This window comes from Melospiza georgiana, chromosome 16, assembly GCF_028018845.1.
Source record: "Melospiza georgiana isolate bMelGeo1 chromosome 16, bMelGeo1.pri, whole genome shotgun sequence".
In the NCBI taxonomy this organism is placed as follows: domain Eukaryota; kingdom Metazoa; phylum Chordata; class Aves; order Passeriformes; family Passerellidae; genus Melospiza; species Melospiza georgiana.
In genome coordinates, this window is record NC_080445.1 from 5,807,170 (window position 1) to 5,829,572 (window position 22,403).

The window sequence follows — 22,403 nt, forward strand, 5'->3', positions numbered from 1 at the left end:
CTTCTGAATGCTCTCACACCGGAGGGCAAAATGTTTCTTCTTTTACCTTCTCTATTCCCAGCATCCACATGTGGTCACTCAGAGGAGGAGGAGAAATAAAGAAATGACTTTTTCTATGGCAGACACTGACATTTGCTTCCATCCTCTCTGCCCAGTCTATGAATAAATGGCATCTTTGTTTTCCTTTTATTGAGGGGATCAATGTATCATCCTTGTGTTGTGCCTTGTAGATTTGAGTAGGAGGCACCAGGCAGCCTTTGACATCCCCAGGAAATCTGCCCAGGCAAGAGGGATTTGGGGTGTCACCAGTGTGGAACCAACTGCACTGGACAAGGCAGACCCTGGAATTCCTCTTTGGTACCTGGGAAGAATTTCTTTACAAGATTTTCATGTCACTGCAAAAGGAAATAAGGATGCATTCATTATTTTTGTTTTTCTATTGGTAAAATTTCATCATAATTATTCCAACATGAATCACCTTCAAAAAAGCATGCTGGAGCAGCTGCTTGTGGTTTCTGTCTTGCTGATCAAACACCATGTAAGGAGAAGGTGTCTTAGAAATTTATCACACAACAAAATCTTAGTAGAATGGGAATGACTGTGCTGGTGGCTGCACATACATTGATGGATTGTCTGCTCCCAAATGCTTAAATCTTGTTAAAATAATAATATGAATGGATTGCTCAGCATAACAATAGACACAACACTGTACAGGTTGTACAGTAGATACAACACTAATCTGGTTTACAGATAAACATTTGGCAATAAAGAGTTTTTAAGCTAAAAGGATGGGCTCTACAAGGGGCATATTTTAAGTTTTATCTGACTTTGTAATTACAAAGAGCCTCATTGGCAACTATATATGTATTGAATTAGCTAAACAGTTAATTGATGAAGTTCAGGCTTTAAAATGAATGCCTGTGAATGGATACAATTCATCTGCAGTGTCCAGTAACACCAGTGAAGTCAGTGAAATTACAGCAGGATTGAATTTGAGTCCTTCTGTCTTTGCTTATCAGCAATGCAACTTGCCCAGACATTTTATGGGGAAACGTTTGCCTGAGGCTGTTTACACTGGCTATGCTTAAGATTTGGAAAGGGAGGGGGGAAAAAAAAGAAGGAGCAGCTGTAGGAAGAAATCACAAAAATACTTGTGTGTAATGTTCTTCTCCTTTTTCTCCCTCCTGTAATAACAGGGCAGCACTCTGAGGAAGCGGAAGATGTACGAAGAGTTCCTGAGCAAGGTCTCCATTTTGGGTCAGTTGCCCTCTGGAACTTGGCTCTTGGTTTCTCTGTTGTTCACGTTGGCAGGATGAGTTCTGATCTTTGATGGCACAATGAAAGGAGCAGTGCTCAGGCAGAAGGTCTCGCACTGTGCTGTTTCTGAAGGAGTGAAAGTGTGAAGGGCCCTTTTTGTTTTTCTCGTTCTTTCCTGTGCGCTGCCCCTGTGTTTGCAGCGCTAAAGGTGGAGCAGGCACACACTGGTACTTTCAGTAGCTGCTGCTGAGTAAAGATCATGTGGATAGAGCAGAAAGCAGTGCAGAGATATGAATTTGTCATAAAGTCCAGTCACATCCTCCCAGGGAGCAGGTGAGAAGCTTTTTCCTGCAAGAACACAGTGTTTGTGTGCACGAAACAAACCAACCTTACAAACCAAACTGGACCGATCTTTTTTCTTCTGTGCATTTTACAGGCCCTGTCTCACATTCTTAAAACATCTGTTTAGCTTCTTGTCCTTGGATTTTGTTTCCCTTTGATTAATGTGATAGCCACGAAATTTGGACATGTTCTTGATGGCCTTCAGTAGGAAAAACAACAAACCCATAATGCCTGACCAATCAATCACCATTAGGAGAACAAAAGCCTCTAATAAGGAGGACAGTGTTAGACAGTACAATGAGTTGTTGATTCTGTAGGAGAAACATCATGTTTTTGCTGGGGCTGTTTGGAAAAAAACAGCTCAGGATTTATTTGCTATATAATTGAAGCATTTCTATTTCTGCTTAAAATTTTTCCAGTTTTTTTTGTTTATGATATTCACCTACCATTCAAGCTGAGGTACCTGAAATATGAGAGTGTCTCAGTGAGAGTATACTTGAACTTCTGAGAGGTGCTATCCATGAGATTTTCAATTATATTTGTATGCTTAAAGTGAGGCCAAGTATGTTCTTGCTTATTAATGAAGTTTTCATAATTTAAAATCCTTCTTTTATGCTTAATTTAAATCTTCCTAAATTAAGAGCACAAATTATACCAAATTACAGTGAATATTTAAAGAAAAAAAGGAATCTGTGCACCTGCACTAATGAGAAGCAATTACAACAATGAGACATCTCAAAACAATTTCAGAGTAGAAAGGTTATTCAGAGATGTGCTTCCTTAAACACATTCCTTCATTGTGGTTTGCATTGTAATTAGAGCCTAATTTGTAGTGTGGCTTTTGAATCTTGGTTCAAAAAAAGAGGAAGAACTTTAAGATTTGAACTTTTTTTAAGTACAGAAAAGCAGCGAACAAAATAACACATCATTGCAGGAACGTGGAAATTTAGGTGAAATGTGTAAGGATCCCTTTGACATGTCTAAAAAGTGGATGACACCTGCAAAGCAGAAAGATATTTTAGAAATCTCAAAATGGCACTGGAAAGTCAACTTCGCTTTATCCCTTGCTGTGGTCAGAACTCAGTGATTTCCTGGTGGAAAAACCTCTACCTGCTTCTTATGTTTCTTTTTTCCAAGGTCTGTCCAGTGTCTGGAATTAGCTGTATAATTGCAAGAGTCACTTTTTTTTTTTTAAATCTAAGGATTTTTTTAGATTATCAGTAGTTGCTTATGAAAGAAATGATACTTTTAAATTTTTCTTCTGGAGTTTAATTAAATATAAAGTCATGAATTGATATGTACAATTTAGGCATTGATGTAGTCTAATTTATCTGATACTTCAACTCTGCAACTAAAACTTGTAGAATATTCTATATAATGATCTGTTTGCAAGATTTATTAACCAATGTATTGGTAGTGGTACAGTTCCCTTAGACAAAAGAGAGACACTTCGTGACTGGAGCTACAATTAGCTTTGAATTTTTTATAAAGGCAACTGAAGAAGAAGTTTCAAGAGGCTCTTTCTTTTCATTGTTAATTACTGAGTTCCTTAAAAAAAAAAAGAAAAGAAAAAGTCTTCTCTAGTCTGTTTGAAAGAGTTTTATGCTTATTTTTAATCAAACAGAGCAGTTTTTGAATGGTGCATTGACAATATGGGCTTGGTCTTTGACGTTAGTTCTTCTGCAGCAAAGGTCACAAACACACCAGGAAAGTGCTTTAGGTGGGGAAAATGTTAGAAACAATTAATTTCCCAAGCAGCAACAAGAAAGTGGCATAAAAACATGAAGCTGTGTCAGTCAACCCCAAAATTACCTTTGGTGCTTTGAGCACTTTGGTCTGGTTTTGTTACCAGGCTCAGGGTGTTCTTTTGAGCTCAGCCAAAAGGCATTTTAACTCTAATGAACTTCCTTTTACCTTCACACCATCCTTCTAAGCAATATTTTGGAAAAAAAAACTGGAAACCAGAGTCTGATGGAATGGCACACATCTAATCCTGGTGTCAGAAACTGTATCTTGACATACATTAGTTCAATAATTCATAGTAAGTAGGAATCAGCAGAGCTCTGGGACATCAATTTCAGCCCAGCTTTTTGAGGCAGTGAAGGTTAAATCGTGGTATTATCTGTTGCTTTTAATAACTCTTAAACCTGTAATTTTTCAGTCAAATCTGATCAAAGTACAAAAGTTCAAGTACAATTCACTCTCTAGAATTCTCATGCAAATGTGTGTTGGAGAGAGACCCAGGTGGCACCTCCTCCCTGAGGGCAGGACAGGTGGGATCCATCCCTCAGCCAAGGCAGGGGAGGGCACTGGGACCCTGAGCAGCCCTGGATTTAAGATTTGAATGTGCAGGCTGTCCCTTTTCATGGTGGGGATCTGGGGCAGGTGCAGGTGGGTGGTGAGGACCCCTACCACAGGCTGCTTTTGCTCTGTTAACCCTAAACCAGACCCATCATTTTTAATTACAGAATTTTTTAAAGTTTTATAACATTTATCCTTTAAGCGGGGCAATGAAAAGGAAAACATTTTGCAGGCCATCCTTCTGGCAAATGAAGAAGATTTTGAATTGAATGAAGCCATTTCAAAATCCATAAACCTGGATGCCTCTGGCCTCCTGCTGCTGGTGCCACCAGGGTCTGGCCATTGGCTGTGGTGGTATCACCCATCCTTGAGATGGATCACTCACCCCAGAAATGGGAGCACCTCAGTGAAAACACTGCAGGACTTGTCCTGACACCTGGTGAGGGAATCTGAGGTGCTCCCATATCTCCAGGCAGTTCCTCAGCTGCTCCAGGCCTTGGCAGTGCCAGGGCAGCCCGGATCAGATCTCAGCAGTGAGGAACCAGAGCCAACTTCCCCTGTCCAACTCTTCAGATTGCTATCTGGGTGATTACTGATGGCTAAGACACAATGAATAAATACATTCATGTTTCCCAACTGAAGGTTCGTGCAAAGTGCCTGGATGAAAGAAATGTTTCTTTTATAACAGAACCAGGCACGGCAGAGCTGTCAGTTTAGATATGAATCTTCAGCCAAAGTTGGAGTGTTTTTATAATATAGCTTTATGATCTTCAATATTTTAGAGTCCCTGGACAAATGGGAGAGGCTGACAGTGGCTGATGCACTGGAACCTGTCCAGTTTGAAGATGGAGAAAAAATTGTTGTGCAGGGAGAGCCTGGTGATGACTTCTTCATTATTACAGAGGTAAGATTGGCAACCTGATAAGCTCTGTCATTTCCTGGTAAAGATCAAGGCTTTGTATTAAAGACATTTGGGTTCAGTTCAATCTCTTACTTCAGCATAAATCTAATTCCACTTAAACCAGGAGACCTACTCAAAATTCAAATGAATTCAGAGACCAGTTCCATGGAATTGTCTTAAGTGAGACAATCTTCTTTCCAGTAAACTGAAAATGCAGAATAATTTTGAGGTGTGTCTGGTGCCTTTACTGTTTGAAGGTTTGCTTATGTGGGAGACTTTTCTAGTTCCAAATTTTTGATACTTCAGCAGGGCTGGTCAGCCACAGAGTGCATTGATCATTGTTCCCAAAGGGGCTTACAGGGAATATCACAAATGGACATCTGAAAACTGGAGCAGGAGACCTGATCAGAAAACGGATAATTTGTTCTTTGTTTTGCCTTAAACTCATCCCTAATGGCTGAGCCATCTTTTTGTTTACTCTGACACAGGCAGACAGATCTGTCAGGCAGCTGGAAATGCTGACATCTTTTGGGGAGATTATCTGACACTTCAGTTCCACCATCTCACTTCTGCAAACAGATGCTGGCAGGGTTTCCCCCCTCTCTGACATAAATATTTGGATCCCTGCTATCTCACACAAGCACCAAGGCACTGTGATATAACAAGCTATAAAGAGGAATTAGAGACACTCAGACTGAATAACAGGAGAGCATTAGGATATGATTGTCTATGGATTGTGTGTGTTCCTGTGCAAATATACAGAGCAGAAATAGCCAATATAATAAAATAAACCAAATAACCGACATATGGCTGTGGTGACAGCTCCAGTGCACACACCTGCCAGGTGTTACATGACCAGCAGTGAGTTCCAGTGGTGGCACAGGAACTGGGAGGGAACTGGAACCCCTCAGTGTGGGAGAAGTTGGGTAAGAGGGGTCAGAAGCTGTCATGGTGCAACCTTGGGATCCAGCTGTATGCACACAGAATGCAGCCCAGGCTTTGCTTTGCTTGCTCTTTATCTGTGGATTTTTGGACAGGTGCCTCTATACAAAGCAGCCAGAATTTGGTTCATAATCAATATCTGACATTTAAAATTCCATCCTTCCTTCCTCTTGAGTGTTGGAAATATGTATTTTATTTGTGAACATAGTTTTTCTACAATGCTCACAAAATTGTCAGTGCAAGTAACTGCATCTGTCTATCATACAGGGAGACAATTCAGGAACTTTAAATATCTGACAAGCAGTCTCCCATCAAAACAACAATGTTAGAATAAATGAGACTAGATATTAGATAGGGAATCTTTTTCATTAAGAAGATGTTTAGTATATGAGAAAAATTTAGGAAACAGAAGTTTTTCAGAAATATGGAGTTTTTATTGCTCCTAGTGTTTCTGAATGTGCTGTTATTCCTTGCAGCAGCAGGAGACTAGGAAAATTTAATTTTCTTAGCCATTGAATCCCATGTGGAAAATTGGCAGCTTGCTTAAGAGTTACCAAGGGCCTTTATTTTCCCCCTCTTGCTGAAACAGCTGTTAAGTCTTGAATGGGTAGAAAAGCATTAACACTGCATTCTGTAGAAAGTACCTGCTCACCTCACCCTTCACTGCAAATCTGACTTAGTTTCTTACTTTGGAAATTGCCTATATTTTTTACTTTAAAGAATGAACATCCAGTTTCAAATATTTCTTGTGCTGCAGCAGTATTTCTGCCTTCTCACACAGAGTTTAAGCTTCGTATTTTAAACGTGATTTTTACAGGAGTTCACATCTTTGATTTTAAGCTTTTCTGTAGGAAAAATTGCTGCAAATCACCAGGAACACATTATTCTACAACCTGCTTGAAAGTAGTTTTGGCTGGTTTGTTGTCACAATATGTTGAAAAGCCATTAGCTTCTTTCATATGCTTTTTGATGTTTGTGGTCTTCTAATCCAAACCACTAGAAATGCAGCCAAGTTGTTTGGCTGCTGTGTATGCAGAAAACCATTTCATATATCACTAAAATGCAGCCTCCTTTGGAGCACAGCGTGTCCAGTACTACAAAGCTAACTTGGCCACATGATTTTTGGACAAGGTACTAATTTACCTTTTTATTTACTCATTTTACATTCCATGCAGCCCCAGTTGTGTCCTGGGCTGCTTCAAAAGCAGCGTGGCAGAAAGTCAGGGGAGGGGATGCTGCTGCTCTGCTCTGCTCTCTGTGTCCAGCTCTGGGGTCCCCTCCCTGAGATGATCACAGGGATGGAGCCCCTGTCTGGGAGGAAAGGCAGAGAGGATTGGGATTGCTCAGCCTGCAGAGGAGAAGGCTCCAGGGTAACTGTGCCCTTCCAGCCCCTGAAGGGAGCCTGCAGGAAAGATGGAGAGAATATTTGCCAGAGCCTGGAGTGGCAGGACAGGGGAATGGCTTCAAAAGAAAAGGAGCAGCTTTAGATTAGATATCAGGAAGAAATTCTCCCCTGTGAGGGTGGTGAGGCCCTGGCACAGGTTGCCCAGAGAAATTGAGGCTGCCCCATCCCTGGAGGTGTTCAAGGCCAGGTTGGATGGGGTTTGGAGCAAGCTGAACTACTGGAAGGTGTCCCTGCCCATGGCAGAAGGTGGAACACAAAGATCTTTAAGGTCCCTTCCAACCCAAACCATTCTATGATTTATCATAACCATGATCATTCATGTCATGCCTTAGACAAACCAGTTATCACTTTATAAAGCTTTGGTGCATCCCAGATACTGGTTCCAAGTGGAATCTTGTGAATCCTACCATAAAAGCTTCTCGAGGCACCTAGGACTCACATATGGATTTAAAATTGTTGAACTTCATCAATTAGTTATTAATTTCTGGTTGGCCTGCCCTGCTGCCTTGCTCTGTGCCATCCCTTTGGGACATTGTAAGGACATTGGTCCTGCCCAATCCTGCCAATCCTGTGAGTGGATTGGCACCTTCAGGATTTGCAGACTGAAGAGAAACCACTGAAACCTTTGGAAAGGGAGACTGATAGCCCCAGTGATGATCAGAAGAGCAATTCCTGCTTTAAACCAGGAATATCATCCTAGTTAGTGTGGATAAGTCGAGTTAGTCTCCCCCTTCTATCAAGAAAACACATTCACCTTTTCTCTCCATTTCTTACTATAACCTTTTTGTTATGGCTTTCTGTCCACCTTCCTACCTCCAGTGTTGCACAGTTTATTTGGGGTGCAGGTTATTTGAGGTGCAGGCTGTGAGCATGGAAATGCTACAGTGCCTCTTGGAAAGCAAGGCTGCAGCAGGAGCTTAGCCAAATTATTATAATAACAGAAAATGTGCACAGGGAAGAATCACAGGAAACCAGAGCTTTTTAAGTTCACTGCTCACAAAGCTGTTGATGGTTCATTTTTTGCTAAAAAATCTAATGAGACAAGTGTATACCCTGAGATTCCAGGACAGCTACAGTTTTTCTGCCATCCTAAATCTTCACAGGCACCAGTAAGATGTTTACTTGCAGTAGTTTGGGTTCTTTTCTGTTTAAATATCAAGCAGCCTTCAAAAAGATTTAGTTCTAATATTTAAAGATTGTGGGGTTTTTTTTCCCAGAGATAGAATTATTGTGATGTTTATACCAGATTCCCTAATGTGAAGATAGAATCAGAAGTCAATGTCTGCTTATAAAAGCAAAGTAACGACTTCTGTGAGATTGATTTACTGCACTTGAAACTAGTAATTAAAAATAAAAAAATAAAAAAAGAAGCAGCCCTGCAGTTTCTGTATTTTCAGATATTTCCAGGTCTTACTTTCCCACTATGGTTTTCACACAACAAACTCGGGCTTTCCCAGACCAGACAGATGTGGAATGTATCTGCTGGATTCCAAGGTCATGGAATTATCCCATATGAGATTCCTGGCACAGAGGTGAAAAACTTTAAGCACCATGAAACAATTGTTGCCATAAAGAATTATACTTTGGCAAGCGTAAATCATAACAGATGTACGGTTTCTAACAAATAAATTTGCAGTTGTGTCGTGCCCTGCCACACTGTGTACCCAGCAGTGGGGAGGATTTATTCATCTGACTTCAGATAACGCAAATATTTTTAGCCAGCATTTTAAAGTGGTGGATGCAAAGGCATGTGAGCTTTGTGGAGTTAAAAGCCCCTTTAAATGAAATGCCAGTTGAACAGGGGCTGGTTTTATTCCCAACTTGTGCTTTGCCTCTGACTCCAGCTCAAACAGTAGTTCAAACCAGTGTAGTAGTGCTCTGAAACTGGAAAGAAAAGAGGTTTTTGCTGTTGTCTAGGTTACTGGGAAAGGTAGCGACAATAGCATTACAAGCAGCGGTTCTGATCATGTACCACTCTCTCAAGTTCAGCTTCCAGCTTGGCTGGGTGGCACAATACCTCGAAGTCTGTGAGGCAGCTGCCAAAAACACCGTTCCATAAATCACCAAAGGGACCTGCAGCCTGCTGGGGTTTCCAGCTGCCAGCCCTGCCCTGTCCCATCCCTGGCATGGCTTGTCACGAGCCAGCGCCGTGTCCGGCGCACCCAGCCTGTCACGGGACTCACCCCCCGTGCCCAGGGACTCTCTGAGTCTCAGCTGCACTCTCAGAGCTTGCTGAGCTGCTGCCATATGGCCCTGATACTCATAAAGTTTGACATGGTTCAAGAAAAATGTGTGCACAGGCACACAAACGTGCGCAGGTGGAGGAGGAGAGAGCAGCAAAAGGTTTCTGACAGGGCCAGGGTGAGCCTGAGGAGCACAGCTTGTGGCTGCCCTTTAAGTGTACAGCCTGTCATCTGCTCCCAGGACAGGTTGGTTTAAAAAGAAAGCGTGGAAATAAATCTGCATGAGAAGTAAAACATTTGCAATTAATAGCTGGTTGAGCTGCCCAGCAATCGCATGCAGCAGTCTAAAAATAAAAGACCTAAAAATAGAAGATAATTCACAGGAGACAATTCAAGGAGAAATGGACCCATGGTATCAAGGAGTTTGGCATTGGATTTTTGTTTTTAGCTTTAAAACCCAATATATTTAATTGCAGATTTGTGGTAAGTTACAGCAGGTACTCCTCTTCAATTCCTTTGTGAAAAGCACTTATAAAAATCTGGGATTTATATTCTTCCTTATTATCCTGCTGGTTAGAGAGGAGGCATGGTCAGGGCATCTGATTTTCAGTGTCACCTGTCCAGTCTTTGGGCAGAACATTGCCCTCCCTGTTTCCCCATCAGTGGGAACAATCCTAATGACACTTCTTAAAGGTGAGGAAAAGTTTAATGGGAAAAGGCATAAATATCTGTCGCTACTGAAACCAGGCAATGGGAATACCAGAATTGACAAATAAAAGAAAAAAAACCACACTGATAGTGCAGAAGGCTGCCTTATTGAAATAAATGATTGAGATTAATTGGTAATGATCATTTTTCCAGCACTATCCTTGGCTGATCACATTGGAAACAGCCCAGTAGCCCTCGGTGGGGGCTGTTCCTTCCGTGCTGCTGTTGACATTTCAAGTCAGGGCCACAAACCGGCTCCGGTCTGGGCAGGATCCGCTGTGAGTTCTTGATGAGAGTGTACTTGAGATAGTGTCCTGTAGGTGAAATCAGTGTTTCCAGCCCCGCTGACACTCCTGGCACGCTCTGGAGCGTCTCTGCACAGATGCAGTTCAAAGCCTGTAGGTGGAACAGTGTTTGTAAACTCTTCCTGCCATGGTAACCTCGGAAGGGCACCTGGTGCTACACAGAATTGGGCCTTTCTGTAGGAAAACTCGACTCGAGTCTTAAATTACACAACGAGCATCTGAAGATTTATGATTTAAAAGCTCCTTAAGAAGGAAAAGAAAAGAAAAAAAAGAAAAAAGAAAAATAATAGCCCAATTGTTTCCTGCCCTAAATCGTTGCTCTTTGACATTCTAACCTAAGAGAGACCCCTTTGGCACCTACCCCTGCGACAGGCAGGGGAACTACAAAGTAAACTCCTTCCACAGGGATAATGAAGTCACTGCCTTAGGCACACTCTGCTATCACACCTGATAATCTCTTTAAAACACAGTGCGATTAATTATTAATTAGGAAGATGAATGTTGTCTAGAAAAGGAGTTTCAAAGGCTACAAATCTGAACTGCTTAGTGTTACCAGGATTTTGTTGATACCGAAAATGTTTGTCAAAGGCAGTCTGCAGCGACTCCTAATGTACCTAATAAACAAAATATCCTGAATAAACAGAGCCAGCAGGCACCAGGGCTCTGTACTCTGCTTATTTTTAACTGCACAGACATTGTTTCCCACAGAGCTCTTACAGGAAGGGGATGCTCGATTTTCTTGACAGCACCCAGTTGTGCTGGGGCAGCAGCATTTCCACTGGCCCTGCTACAGAGTTCCTCTGTGCTCAGGATCCATTTTTAATGGCCAGCTGCCATCAAAGATGGAAAGTTGGGTGTATGATTGGGTCCCATCCTGACTAGGGATGGAGGTGAAGTGTTTTGCTGAGTCAAAGAGACTTAAATGTCAGCTAAGTCCTGCTTCTGTTAAACTCAGTTTAACTTCCATGGGCAGTGGGTCAGGCTGCATATCCATGGGATAATGTTTCATAGGAAGCAAATGGCTGCTCCCTTTCTTCTTCCCAGCCATGGAGGACCTGTCAGACTGCAGCTTTTGGCCTTTCCTTCAACCTTTCTCCAGCCCCACCAATAACCACTGCAGTGCAGTCACCTCTGGTGAATTCTGCAGAACCTCAGAAGTGATGTACGAGGGAGCATTTTCCTAACAACTTTGTGAAATTTCACATTAGCCACTATTTCTAGTCTATTTTAAAGCTTTGCAGATTTCGTTCCTCATTTGTGGCAGAAACCAGGACAACTGTATATAAATGCCTTGAGTTGCTATGAACCCAGAGAGTGGAGAATAATATATAATAGTTTAAAAATGTACAGTTAAAAAATACTGTCAAACCCAGTCATGACTCAATCTTGAGTCCACAATCAGAATTAAGTCCTCTTGCTTCATCCTTCTGCAAGACCATTAATGTCACATAGCTTTTATATTAGGAAAATTATTACTTTTGGAAAAGAGGTCTGATGGAAATGAAAACAGTGTAAAAGCAATGTGCACAGGCAATAGTTTGTGATGGAAAAGAGTTTTCACCTGGATTTGGCCCCTCCATATGCTATGAGATAAATAATTTTATAATTAAATAATTTTAAGAGTTTTAATAATTATGGTCTATATTACATGAAAGCTTTTAACCAACTCATTCCTCTTTACCTGCATGAACATCTCATGAAGGTCACAGGGTTTTTATTCTCACCACACCTTCTGATGAGCTGTGTGAACCAACCTCCGTGTTGCATGATCTGAAGCAGAGGGCACAAAAGTTGGGATAGTTCTTCATTCCTGAAAAATCAATTGATGGGAATTAGGCACCTTGAAGGACCTTAATGATTTTGTTGATGTAAGGTCTAAGGCAGAGAAACAGTGGGAGCTGTGGACAGCACCTCATCATTAATGGGCCATCCTTATTCCTTTAGGTTAAACCTTACCACCCAAAAATGATGGGTGTTATTTTATGCTGCAGGTTCTGTGGAAGTCCCTTGCACTTTGCATTGGCAGAAATGTGTTGATTTCTTCCCTTGTTTTTGTAGAAAGGTCTCTTTCATAAATCAAAGGCTGGCAAATAATAAGAATCCAAGATTATTTACTGGCTAAAGGAATATTTGCAGTGTCTTTGGCTACATAGTTCAAAGGATTTGTCTTCTTTTGGAAAGTAGCCCTAGAACTGCTGATCCTTAGCTCTAACATGAAAGCTGTCCCAGGAATGATGCTATCAGCAGTCCCTGAGGGCTGAAATGGCAGCTGAGGAGTGATGTGCTGGTGGTCTTCCAGGACACTGGGAGTGAGGACATTGCTTATGTCAGCACCCCCGTGTACACACAGGACCTGCTGTGTTACTCTGTCTTTGGGATATTGATAAATCTACATCTTGAAGCACAATTCCCAGGAGGATGCAGTGCAGCCATACTGCTCCCAAAGGCTTAAAAGTCATTTTCCCAGCCTCTTTTTGCACATGCTATACCCAGCATAAAATAAAATGTATGAATGTTTCCCCGGTTCACTTTTGACATGACAGCTTGTGTAGGAGTCTCCAGTCTCATTCAGCTGTAATTTAAAACATCTGATTTGTAAACCCATAAAACTGAAGTTTATGCTGGAATGACAGACACACCCTGGCCCTGTACCACTATGGGATATGTGGAAATCAGGGAAATCAGGGAAATTATTTGGTGGGCAGAGAAGGAAACCCCAAAGTTAGTAATTGGCAGTTTCATTCTTAATATATGCATGCCCCATTTGAATTTGCATAAAAATCAGAGTGCAAGACTTTCTCTGTATTCAAAGCAGCCTGTGACTTCTCCCTGAGCTAATACCAACTTTAGGGTATGGCTGGTGCTCTTCATCCTGTCCAGAAGTGTTTTCCTACAGTCTGCAAAAGCATTGGAGGTTCACAGGGGATGAAAAGCCTCTCCATTGGAGTAAGGAGAGCAGCACAGGATGTTTACCCCTCAAGGTTTTCAGGATCCCTGTAAGCTCCTTTGGCGCTGGAGCCTGAGCTCACAAGCCCTGATTCAAAGCACTTAGTCAAGGTGAACAAGAGCTTTATGGCCCCAGGCATGTTAAATCTGAACTGACATTAAAGGCATCTGCTGTGTCAGGAGCTGGGAGCTTCTCTGTCTTCAAGCAAAAACACTGCAGTGTAAACAAGACCTGAAATATGGTGGTGCTCAACCTAGAGGAAGAGAAATGGAGAACTTCCCAGTCCCTGCTGGAGTTCATCCCTTTCTCTGGATCATGTTAAATATGCTCCTTAGTCCCTGCTCTGCAAAGATATCATTGAGTTGACTGCAGATTTGCTGCAAGAATATAGCCCTTAGGGCTCCTTCATTAGCTGTGCAGTGTGGATTTTCTGGAGCATGCAAGACACTTCTCAGTGTGCTCCAGGATGAGCCAATTTTGAGTTTGTGAGGCTTTTTCTTCTGAATTTCAGAATTTGGTCCTTTGAACACACAAGATTCACTAACTGAAAGGACTCAAAGAGATTTTTCCATGGGGGATTTTACAGATCTCTGTGATAAACTCTCTTCTCTCCTTCCTCCAGTTTACTCCAAGTTTTATTTCTTGCTCAGAAGCTGCTGCCCTTGCTGGCCACAGCTGCTCTCCCAGCCCTGGTCACAGCATTAGTTATGAGACTTTAATGACAATGTCTGCCTCAGCCTTTTGCTTGGTCTGGTTACTTCAGCATCTACATAATGTTTTCACAAAGAAGCAGATGGTGGTAGGAGTAATTGGGCCGTAAAACAGCATTAACAGCTAAAAACGATTTTCACCAGAAAGGATTCTGCGGGCAGGGTGAGGGAGGTTCAGCTCTGTTTTCGTGTTTTCTCTCCCATACATTCACCCCTGCCCTGGCTGTAGGTGGTAGCTCTCTGCTTGCAGGAGATGAGCCCTGTCAGGTCAGTCACAAATATGAACAGTTGATGAATAACCCATTATAAAGTCACTTTTATGTTGACTCAGTGGACGTTTCCTGGCTTCAGAGAGAGGCAAGATAATGGCTAGCTTTGTAGAAAGAAAGAATCTCTAAAATGCAACATTTTTTTCCCTTTGTGACTTTTATTGCTTTGTACACTGACATGTCTGAGGGAGGAAAACAGGGCCTTGTTGCCAATAATCCACAGCGCTTGGCACAGACGGTCTTAAAAATCTGGCACTGGGATGAATATTAATTCAGTTGTTTTCCCACAGAAGCTACTGATTAGTCAAGGCCAAGTATCCCTGAGATGATTCATTAAAACCAACATCTGAGCCCACCTTTACTGAGTAGCTCTGCTTCTTGTCACCCCTTCAACAGGTGACTGAATGTGTAATGGAAGGCGCAACCAAAATCCCAGAACAGAATAAAGATAAAAATGCAGAGGAGCCCCAAGGGCTGTGGTGCAATGGCTTCCCAGCTTTCTGGGCATGGAGCCAGGACAACTAGCCAAGGGGGATCACACCCCAGGCAAGGGGCTCCTCCCATGTCTCAGAGCTGGTATCCTTATTCCTCTGTCACCATCCCTTCGCTCTCAGGCTTCCCAGTCCCATTGGCAACTGGTGGTTGAAGAAATGTGGCAGAGCTGCTGTGGTGTCCCTCTGTCTGATGATGGGGGATGATGATGATGATGAAGTCGTGAGTCCCCAAGCATGTGGATATGCCTCTACTGGACACCTGTGGTCTAGCTTGATGGTAGCTTGGCTGCTGTGGCTCAAAGGCAAGAATCTAAAGTCAATATATACTATAAAACTTAAAGTTTTGCTCCTGTTAAGTCTTTCAACAGGAAAAGCTTAACAAAACAAGAAATCCCATTTTTTACTTTGTGCAAAACTTATTTTATTTCACCTGAGTATTGCAGAGGTCTCCATGCACAAAGCAAATTGCAGCTTGTACAATTTCTTTTGGCTTGTCACTGTGCTTACTGGTCTCTTTCTGTCTGAATCTTGACCTCTTCCATTTAATAACAGCATTTCTTTTACCTCAAGAGGAATACAAAGGTACAGCACAGGTTTAATGCAGGCTGTATCAAAGAAACACTGAAGGGAAAGATTGTCTGAGGTAATGCAGTAGGGGGATGAACAAAACGACTGAAAAGGTCTTCCCGTGTCAGACATCTATGATTTTAAATACTGAACGATCAAGACAAAGGCATTTCCTGGTGATTAATGATGGGCTGGGTGTAGTCATGTCTGGGCCTTAACCCTGGCCTCCTGTATATCCCTAGGAAATGCCCTGTGGCTTAGTTCTTTCTGCTGTTTTAAGCTACACTTGGCTTATGATTGATTGTCGTCTTTAAAAGTACCTAAATGTTTGTGGCTATTTTGGTGACTGCTCTAGACAGCTTTGTTCCTCTCTCCCGGGTCTGGGTGTTATTCCTAAACCCATAGTCCCAAACTAATATAAACATGTCTGAATAGCAGAGAGCTGGGAAAACTCCAGGCACACATAGGGCAGTTTGGTGCAGGTGTGATATTAAACACACAGCAGCCTGCAGGTTGTTTGATATCAGTGGTGGCTGCAGAGATGATGTCCAGGACCTCTGCCAGCTGGGCAGTGACAGGTGCTTTCCATCTCTGCTAAAATTTGATGTGCTGTTGAGAATGATGGCCAATAAGATGAATGTTGTATTGACAGTTTGGTGATGATCACTGACAGTGTAAAGGTGATTTTGGCAGCACTGCTCTCTTAAGGAGACCAACTTAAGGAGAGTATCAGGGTGCAGAGCTTGTAACTTTAACATTGCCTTCAGAGCTCCTTTGACCTTGCATTAATAATCCTAACCCCATTCCCAATGTGCTGACTTCCTAAAAATCTCATGAAATCAGTGCAACTCCAAATGTATTAAATCACAATCAAATTAAAAAAGCTGGATGTGTAAAATGTTGCACATTTGTTCTCAAAAGCTCTCAGCAGCTCATTACCTTGGGCATTGCCTTGTGCTGTATTTATAGTGAGTTCTAATGGAAGCAGAAAAGAGCTGACTTGCTTGAGATAAGCAAAGCAAACTGCCACCACTTCTCCTGTCAGTGAAAACCTGGGGCTGCTCTGGCAGCCTGTTCCCACCATCAAAACTGGCTCATCAGGAGGGATAGCCAAGAAGGGAGAGTTGTCCAAACTGGACCAAATTTGCTTGAGGTTTCACATCAGACAACTGAACTGATTTATATGATCCTTTTTTGAAGTGGAGGGTGAAGCATTGGCTGACAGGTCTCCCAGATTCACCAGGCAATCACTGTTTCATAGAAACATAGAATGGTTTGGCATGGAAGGGACTTTAAATATCAATTAGTTCCAGCTCCCAGGAATTTCCAGGAAATTTTGAGCTTTTGGCTCTCCTTAAATTAAGTTAATGATTTGGAGATGCTCTAGGAAGCAGATATGATTGAATAAGATGCAACTTAATATGGTTGTAGCTGTTATAATATGAGAACATGGCCCAGACAGTGTTTGTAGACAGGTGAATGGTGGATTTTATTAGATTTACCTGGGGAAATAGGCAACCTGAAGATAGACATGTGCCCGAGAGCTCTCATCCCTTTTTCTAGCTCTGCTTGTTGATCTAATAAAATATATTACTTCCACAAACCCCATCTTGCCTGCAATTAAATGAAATCCTCCCAGAATCATGCTGTTTGACAGATCTTTTCATTCATTTCAGACCCACTGCACCTCCATCCAGGCCCTCTGCTCCTCCATGGGAGCAGCAGCGTGTTGTGCCACAGCACAGCCCCTTCCTTCTCCTTTTGTAGTAACTCTGCAATGATTTAATAGCAACACATTAATGAGGATTTGTGTGGCTGTGGAGTGAGGGGAAACTTATCTTTTGAACGTGTGAATTATGGAGTGTGCGGGTTAACATAGCGAGAAAGAGCAAAGGTATGTTCAGAGCTGCCATTGATGGAGGTAATGGCAATTGCAGATGATCAGCCTGACCTTTCCATCTCTCACTCCATACACTGCACTGCCCTTTGTGCTGGGTGGTGCAGAGGAAAATAAAATAGGCTAGAAACACTTTCTAAGCTCAAAACTAGGATAAAAATGGCACATTTTGAGGCCATGGGGGAAAAACTTTGCCTGTGCTTTTTTAGAAAAAGCAGAAGTAAAAAAATTATGAAATAAAACTGGAGATATTAAGTAGTAACTTTCTGATTATGAAAATTGAAGTTATTTTCTTATAATTTTAATAATGTCTTCTTTTTTATAATTATCCTTTTATAATTATCCTTTTTATAATTATCCCAGATGGAGCCTCACTATATTTTTTATTGATGGCTATATCTTTAAAATAGGTGGTTAGACCAACAAAACCAAACAATCAGTATGACTGACTTTTAAACCAAAAAAGTTTCTAAATCAGTGGAGTTTCTCATCCCACCCCCTGCCCCTGGTGAAGCCCATCCTGCACTGCCTGTCCAGCCCAGAGGGAACACATTTCGCCTAGTGCTACCTGGGAGTGATCCCATCTGATCCACTGAGCTGGAATAGAGGAAAAAAAATACAGGATTTCAGTTTTTAGCACCATGAATCATACTTGCCTTTTGTAGCCAGGCTCTTTAGGCCAACTGCTGGCTACAGGATTCATGGTTAAATATAAAACCAGGGCTCCTGAAGCTATTAGTGCTTGTAAGTACCTGCAGGATAAGCCTGGGAATCCCAGTGTTGATCCAGATGGGCCACACTAGAATGTCTCCCTCATCTGTCTGTAGAATCTGAGAGTTTAAAAGTGAAACATCTATCAAAATCTCATTACTTTGGAGACGTTGGGAGCTCATGGATTATAAACCTTAATTTATTTTTTATATCTTAACTCATGGTGCCATATCTAAGGCATAAATTTTTGCAAAACAAACTGCTGAAGCATTTGGAAGGAGTTGAATAAACACTCCCAGCAGTGCTGTGGAGCAGTGCCAGAGGGAGCAGGCAGGTGCGTGGGGTGAGGATGGCAGAGAGGTGCTGATGGCACAGTGCTTTGGGAACTCCTACTCTTGTTGTTTTTGCAATTGGAGGCCTGTATTTACTCAGAGGAGAGGAGAGAAGGTTAATGCTATCAGTTTCTGGGAATACAGGCACTCCCCAGTGACTGAAAGGGAATATTCCTGGATCCCCCAAAGACCATAATTTCACTCCCAAGTGTCTGCTAGCAGAAAGACATGCCTGTCTGCCTTCAGTTTGATATCATCACAAAGGGCTGATTTATTTTATGGTGTTAACCCTCCTGACAGCCTTCGAGCTTGTGCTCTGTAGGGTTTGCTTCGTGGTGTAGGCTGAATGGGTATCAGTGTACAAGGCAGCATTTTAAGTTGAGCAGCACTAAGCAGCCTGATCCTGCAAATCTAGGATCATGCAGCTTGTTTCAGAGATTCATCTTGCCAAGTTTTGTGTGTCATTTAAGGAGAAGTCTTTCCCATAGAGAAAAAATGCATTCAGGAGTGACAGTGATGAGCTCCTGAACCCTTGTTAGATAATGCCCTTACCTCCTGGGACAGGGCCCAGAGGATTTATTCAGTCCTATCATTTGTGGGAGGTAGGAGATCCTAAAGCACAAGAAGGACAAAAAAACCAAAAACTCTATCACAAGCATGTGACAAGTAAAATGAAGTTAAAAACAGCCACAAAACTTGGGATGAGGGCAAGGGTAGGGGTCAAAACTGAATTCATGAAAACTTTATCAGATATATGGGTAATGAAGGACTGGTTCTGTAGTATTTTATTCTGTAATATTTTATTCTGCATTATTTTATTTTGTTCTTTATTTTATTCTGTAATATTTTATTTTGTTCTTTATTATTTTATTTCTATGTTATTTTTGTCCCATTTCCACTGTTTGCCTACAACTGGACTCCTCCTCTACTACAGTCAGAATAGTGCTGATTCCAGAGATAAGAGACACAAAGTGAAGGTGATACAGACAGGCAATTATAAAAACATCTTCTTTGTTTCCTGGGGTGGGCAGCCTTCCCCTGAAGGTCACTCTGACAATGTTCCAGGATGTACTTGTGGAGCTGGTGGCTGCTGCAGCAGGGGCCAAGCAGTGTAATCAGAGCTGACATCTGGGTGTTCTCTGTCAGGGCTTCAGGAAGCTTGTTTTGCTCTGAGATAGACCTGCTCTCACTGGGCAAGGGGAAAAGCCTGTGTGACTGTTAAAACAAGAGTGGAAAAAAGATGGATCTGGAATATGCATTGCTTTATCCTGCCAAGCCAAGTGTTTATTGTGGAGGCCAGACACATCTGTCCTTCTCCAGCAGATATGGTGTTTCTTGGATTAAAAAGGCTGACTGTAGTGGAACAGTGGAAGAAATTGCTTCAGAAGGCTGACTTATTGGAGTCCTATATCACATGGACCCTGTCAGAAAAATATTAGCCACAATAAAGGCTGACACTCAGGGAGATGAAAGCAATATTGCTTGATACTGTGATTACCTTTATAGCAATGTGCTGAAGGTGAGCAGTGGGGAGTTGAGTCCTTTCTTCATTTGACCTGGGTGGTCACTGTGATTACTTCAGGGACTTCTTTTTGTTTTATGTAATAAAACATCTGTAATAAAAGATTTTTTAAAAGATGAGTTTTGGGAAAGGAACTGGAGACATGGATTGCAGGCAGCTATTTGGGTCAAGGGGTTCAGTTTTTGCCAGGCTGCAGATGGAGATGAGAGGAGGACAAGGGCTGGAAGTGACTCTGAAGCTGAATCCATCTACATTGTACAAGCCATGAGAACAGCATCAATTTACTGAGCTGCACCTGATCCAAAGTTTGGCAAGAGAGGGATGGATGCAGGCATCGTTCCCTGCGTGGGGTATTTCTGAGAATGCTGCTTGTGAATGTGGGTCTGCCCTGAAAGCTGCTGCAAGTGTGAATAGCAACGCTCATCACACTATCTCTGCATTTTTATGCCCTTGCAGATTTACTGGAAGATCTTGGGAAACTGCAGTGTTGGTGGAACAATTTAGTTAAATCAAGGAAAAGGATTTTTTTTTTGAAACTTGACAGAAGAAATAAAATTTACCTACTGGAGGTGCACAAGTTTCTTTTGGTGGAAGGAGGCTGCAGGATATTTGCAGCCAGTGAACGTTCACTGAACACTCTGCACTGGAGGGAGGTTTATTTTATTTAGTTAAAATCAAAATCTGTTAACATTTGGCCTTTTCCTATTCTTTTGGTTTGGACTCAGATGATATTCTACTAGTTGCTGTAATTTTTTTCCAGAAAAGCAGATACCTTCTCTGTTCCTCTACAAAAGCTTTATGCCACAATAATTTAAGATTTCCTCCAGGTCAGAATATTTCTGCATGTAAAACTCTTTGAAGGTTTAAATAGATTGTAACTGAGTTTTGACATGTATTAGCACGTGTCAGGTACAGCAGTTATTAAGGGTAGTGGAGACAAGGCACATTCCATCTCTCCAGAGACTGACTCGCAGGTGTCCAGATCACTACAGGCCACGAGCAGGCAAAGCCCCTGAAAAAAAAATCACCCTTTGTTACAACAAGCATTAAAAATGTCTTTTGCCACCCATTTCAGCAATAGGTCAGGTGAGGAATAAGCTCTAGTTGCTCTTACAAAATTGTGTCCCAGGATAATTACTGGGAAAATTGCCTTTTTATTTCTTTTAATGTAAATCTTTTCTGTGTGTCTCTCTCTAAGGTTCTGCATTCACACAGAACATATTTCAAAATTATATTAAAGTATACATTTATATTAAAGCATGATGTACTTTATTCCTGGGTTCTGTCCTGTTCCTCTTCTTTTTATGAGCGGAATATGTCTGCATCCAAACAACTCATAACAGAGAAATCGTTTGATTGTTTTTTTTTTTTTTAATCCTTTAATTCCTTTCATTCATATATCAGGAAGGAGTGTGATATGCAAAAGGAAATACTCAGGCCTGGGTACTTTTTAAATGAGAACAGGTTTGAGCAAAGCCAGCTGACTCCCTGCCCTTCTCTTCCCAGGGCACAGCCTCTGTGCTGCAGCGCAGGTCTGACAATGAGGAGTACGTCGAAGTTGGAAGACTCGGTCCCTCAGATTATTTTGGTAAGAAAATTCAGCTGAGCATGGTTCAGAAAGACAGGCACATCTGGGTCAAGTACTTATTGTCTTAATTAGTGTTCCACTCTTACATGCGAGGGGTTATGGGCAGGTCAGCCGCTGCTCTCAGCGATGCTCAGAGATTTCAGGGAAGCTGAATCCATTCCATGGTTTACACCAGTGTAGCTGACAGGAGACAGATCCAGAATCAGCAAAACAGTCTGAAAGCATTTGTTTTCAAAGGCATTTTACACACATGCATTATGCATGTGTAATGCATTTGTACTGTCAGCAGAATTATGTAAAGTGTCTATCAAGAGATACATAAAGGGAGATGTTCCACCAGCAGAGCAACGGGCTGGTGGAATATGCACGCTGTGAAAGAGAGGAGGGTGTGTGGCAGTGTGCTGTCTCTGTTTCCAGGTGAGATAGCCTTGCTGCTCAACCGGCCCCGGGCAGCCACGGTGGTGGCACGAGGACCCCTCAAGTGCGTGAAGCTGGACCGGCCCCGCTTCGAGCGAGTGCTCGGCCCCTGCTCCGAGATCCTCAAGAGAAACATTCAGAGATACAACAGCTTCATTTCGCTCACTGTCTAAATGATTCCTCTGGAAAGCTGCCTTCATGTGACCTTGTGCACTTCAAATTTGCTCTGTGCAGCTCCACAGCTTTATGAAGAAAAAAAAAAAAAGAAGTGTGCATTTTATGTGGTTTTTTTTTTCTGTTTATGTCAACTAGTGGATGTTAGCTCAAATCTCATGTATCATGGAAATGGAAGGATAACTATTTGGGTAAGACTAGCTTTGGGGAAGATTGGGGCTCTTTTGAGCTCGTGGCTTGAAGACAAGATTTTTACTTATTGTTGGTTCATATTGGTTAAAACTGTGGGTTCAACTATTTAAAATACTTATGAATTTCTGTTTTCTTTATTATCTTTAAAGCTGGTCTTACCTTTTGTCAAGGTTCTTTGATCAAGTGATGTGAAAGATGTCCCTGCTCTTGGCAGGGGATTGGAAGTCAGTGGCCTTTCA

The 22,403-nt window shown here is 42.0% G+C and overlaps 1 protein-coding gene across 2 annotated transcripts in view; it reads left to right on the plus strand.

Moving 5' to 3' along the window:
- PRKAR1B (protein kinase cAMP-dependent type I regulatory subunit beta) overlaps positions 1-22,066 on the plus strand; it is a 91,017-nt gene extending 68,951 nt beyond the window's left edge. For both annotated transcript variants that reach the window (XM_058035535.1, XM_058035534.1), the window contains exons 8-11: positions 1,197-1,257; positions 4,683-4,804; positions 21,300-21,381; positions 21,799-22,066. In XM_058035535.1, the coding sequence (XP_057891518.1) occupies positions 1,197-1,257; positions 4,683-4,804; positions 21,300-21,381; positions 21,799-21,971 (438 nt within the window). In that variant the 3' untranslated portion in view covers positions 21,972-22,066. The remainder of the gene's footprint in view (positions 1-1,196; positions 1,258-4,682; positions 4,805-21,299; positions 21,382-21,798) is intronic.
- The last annotated feature ends 337 nt before the right edge of the window (positions 22,067-22,403 follow it).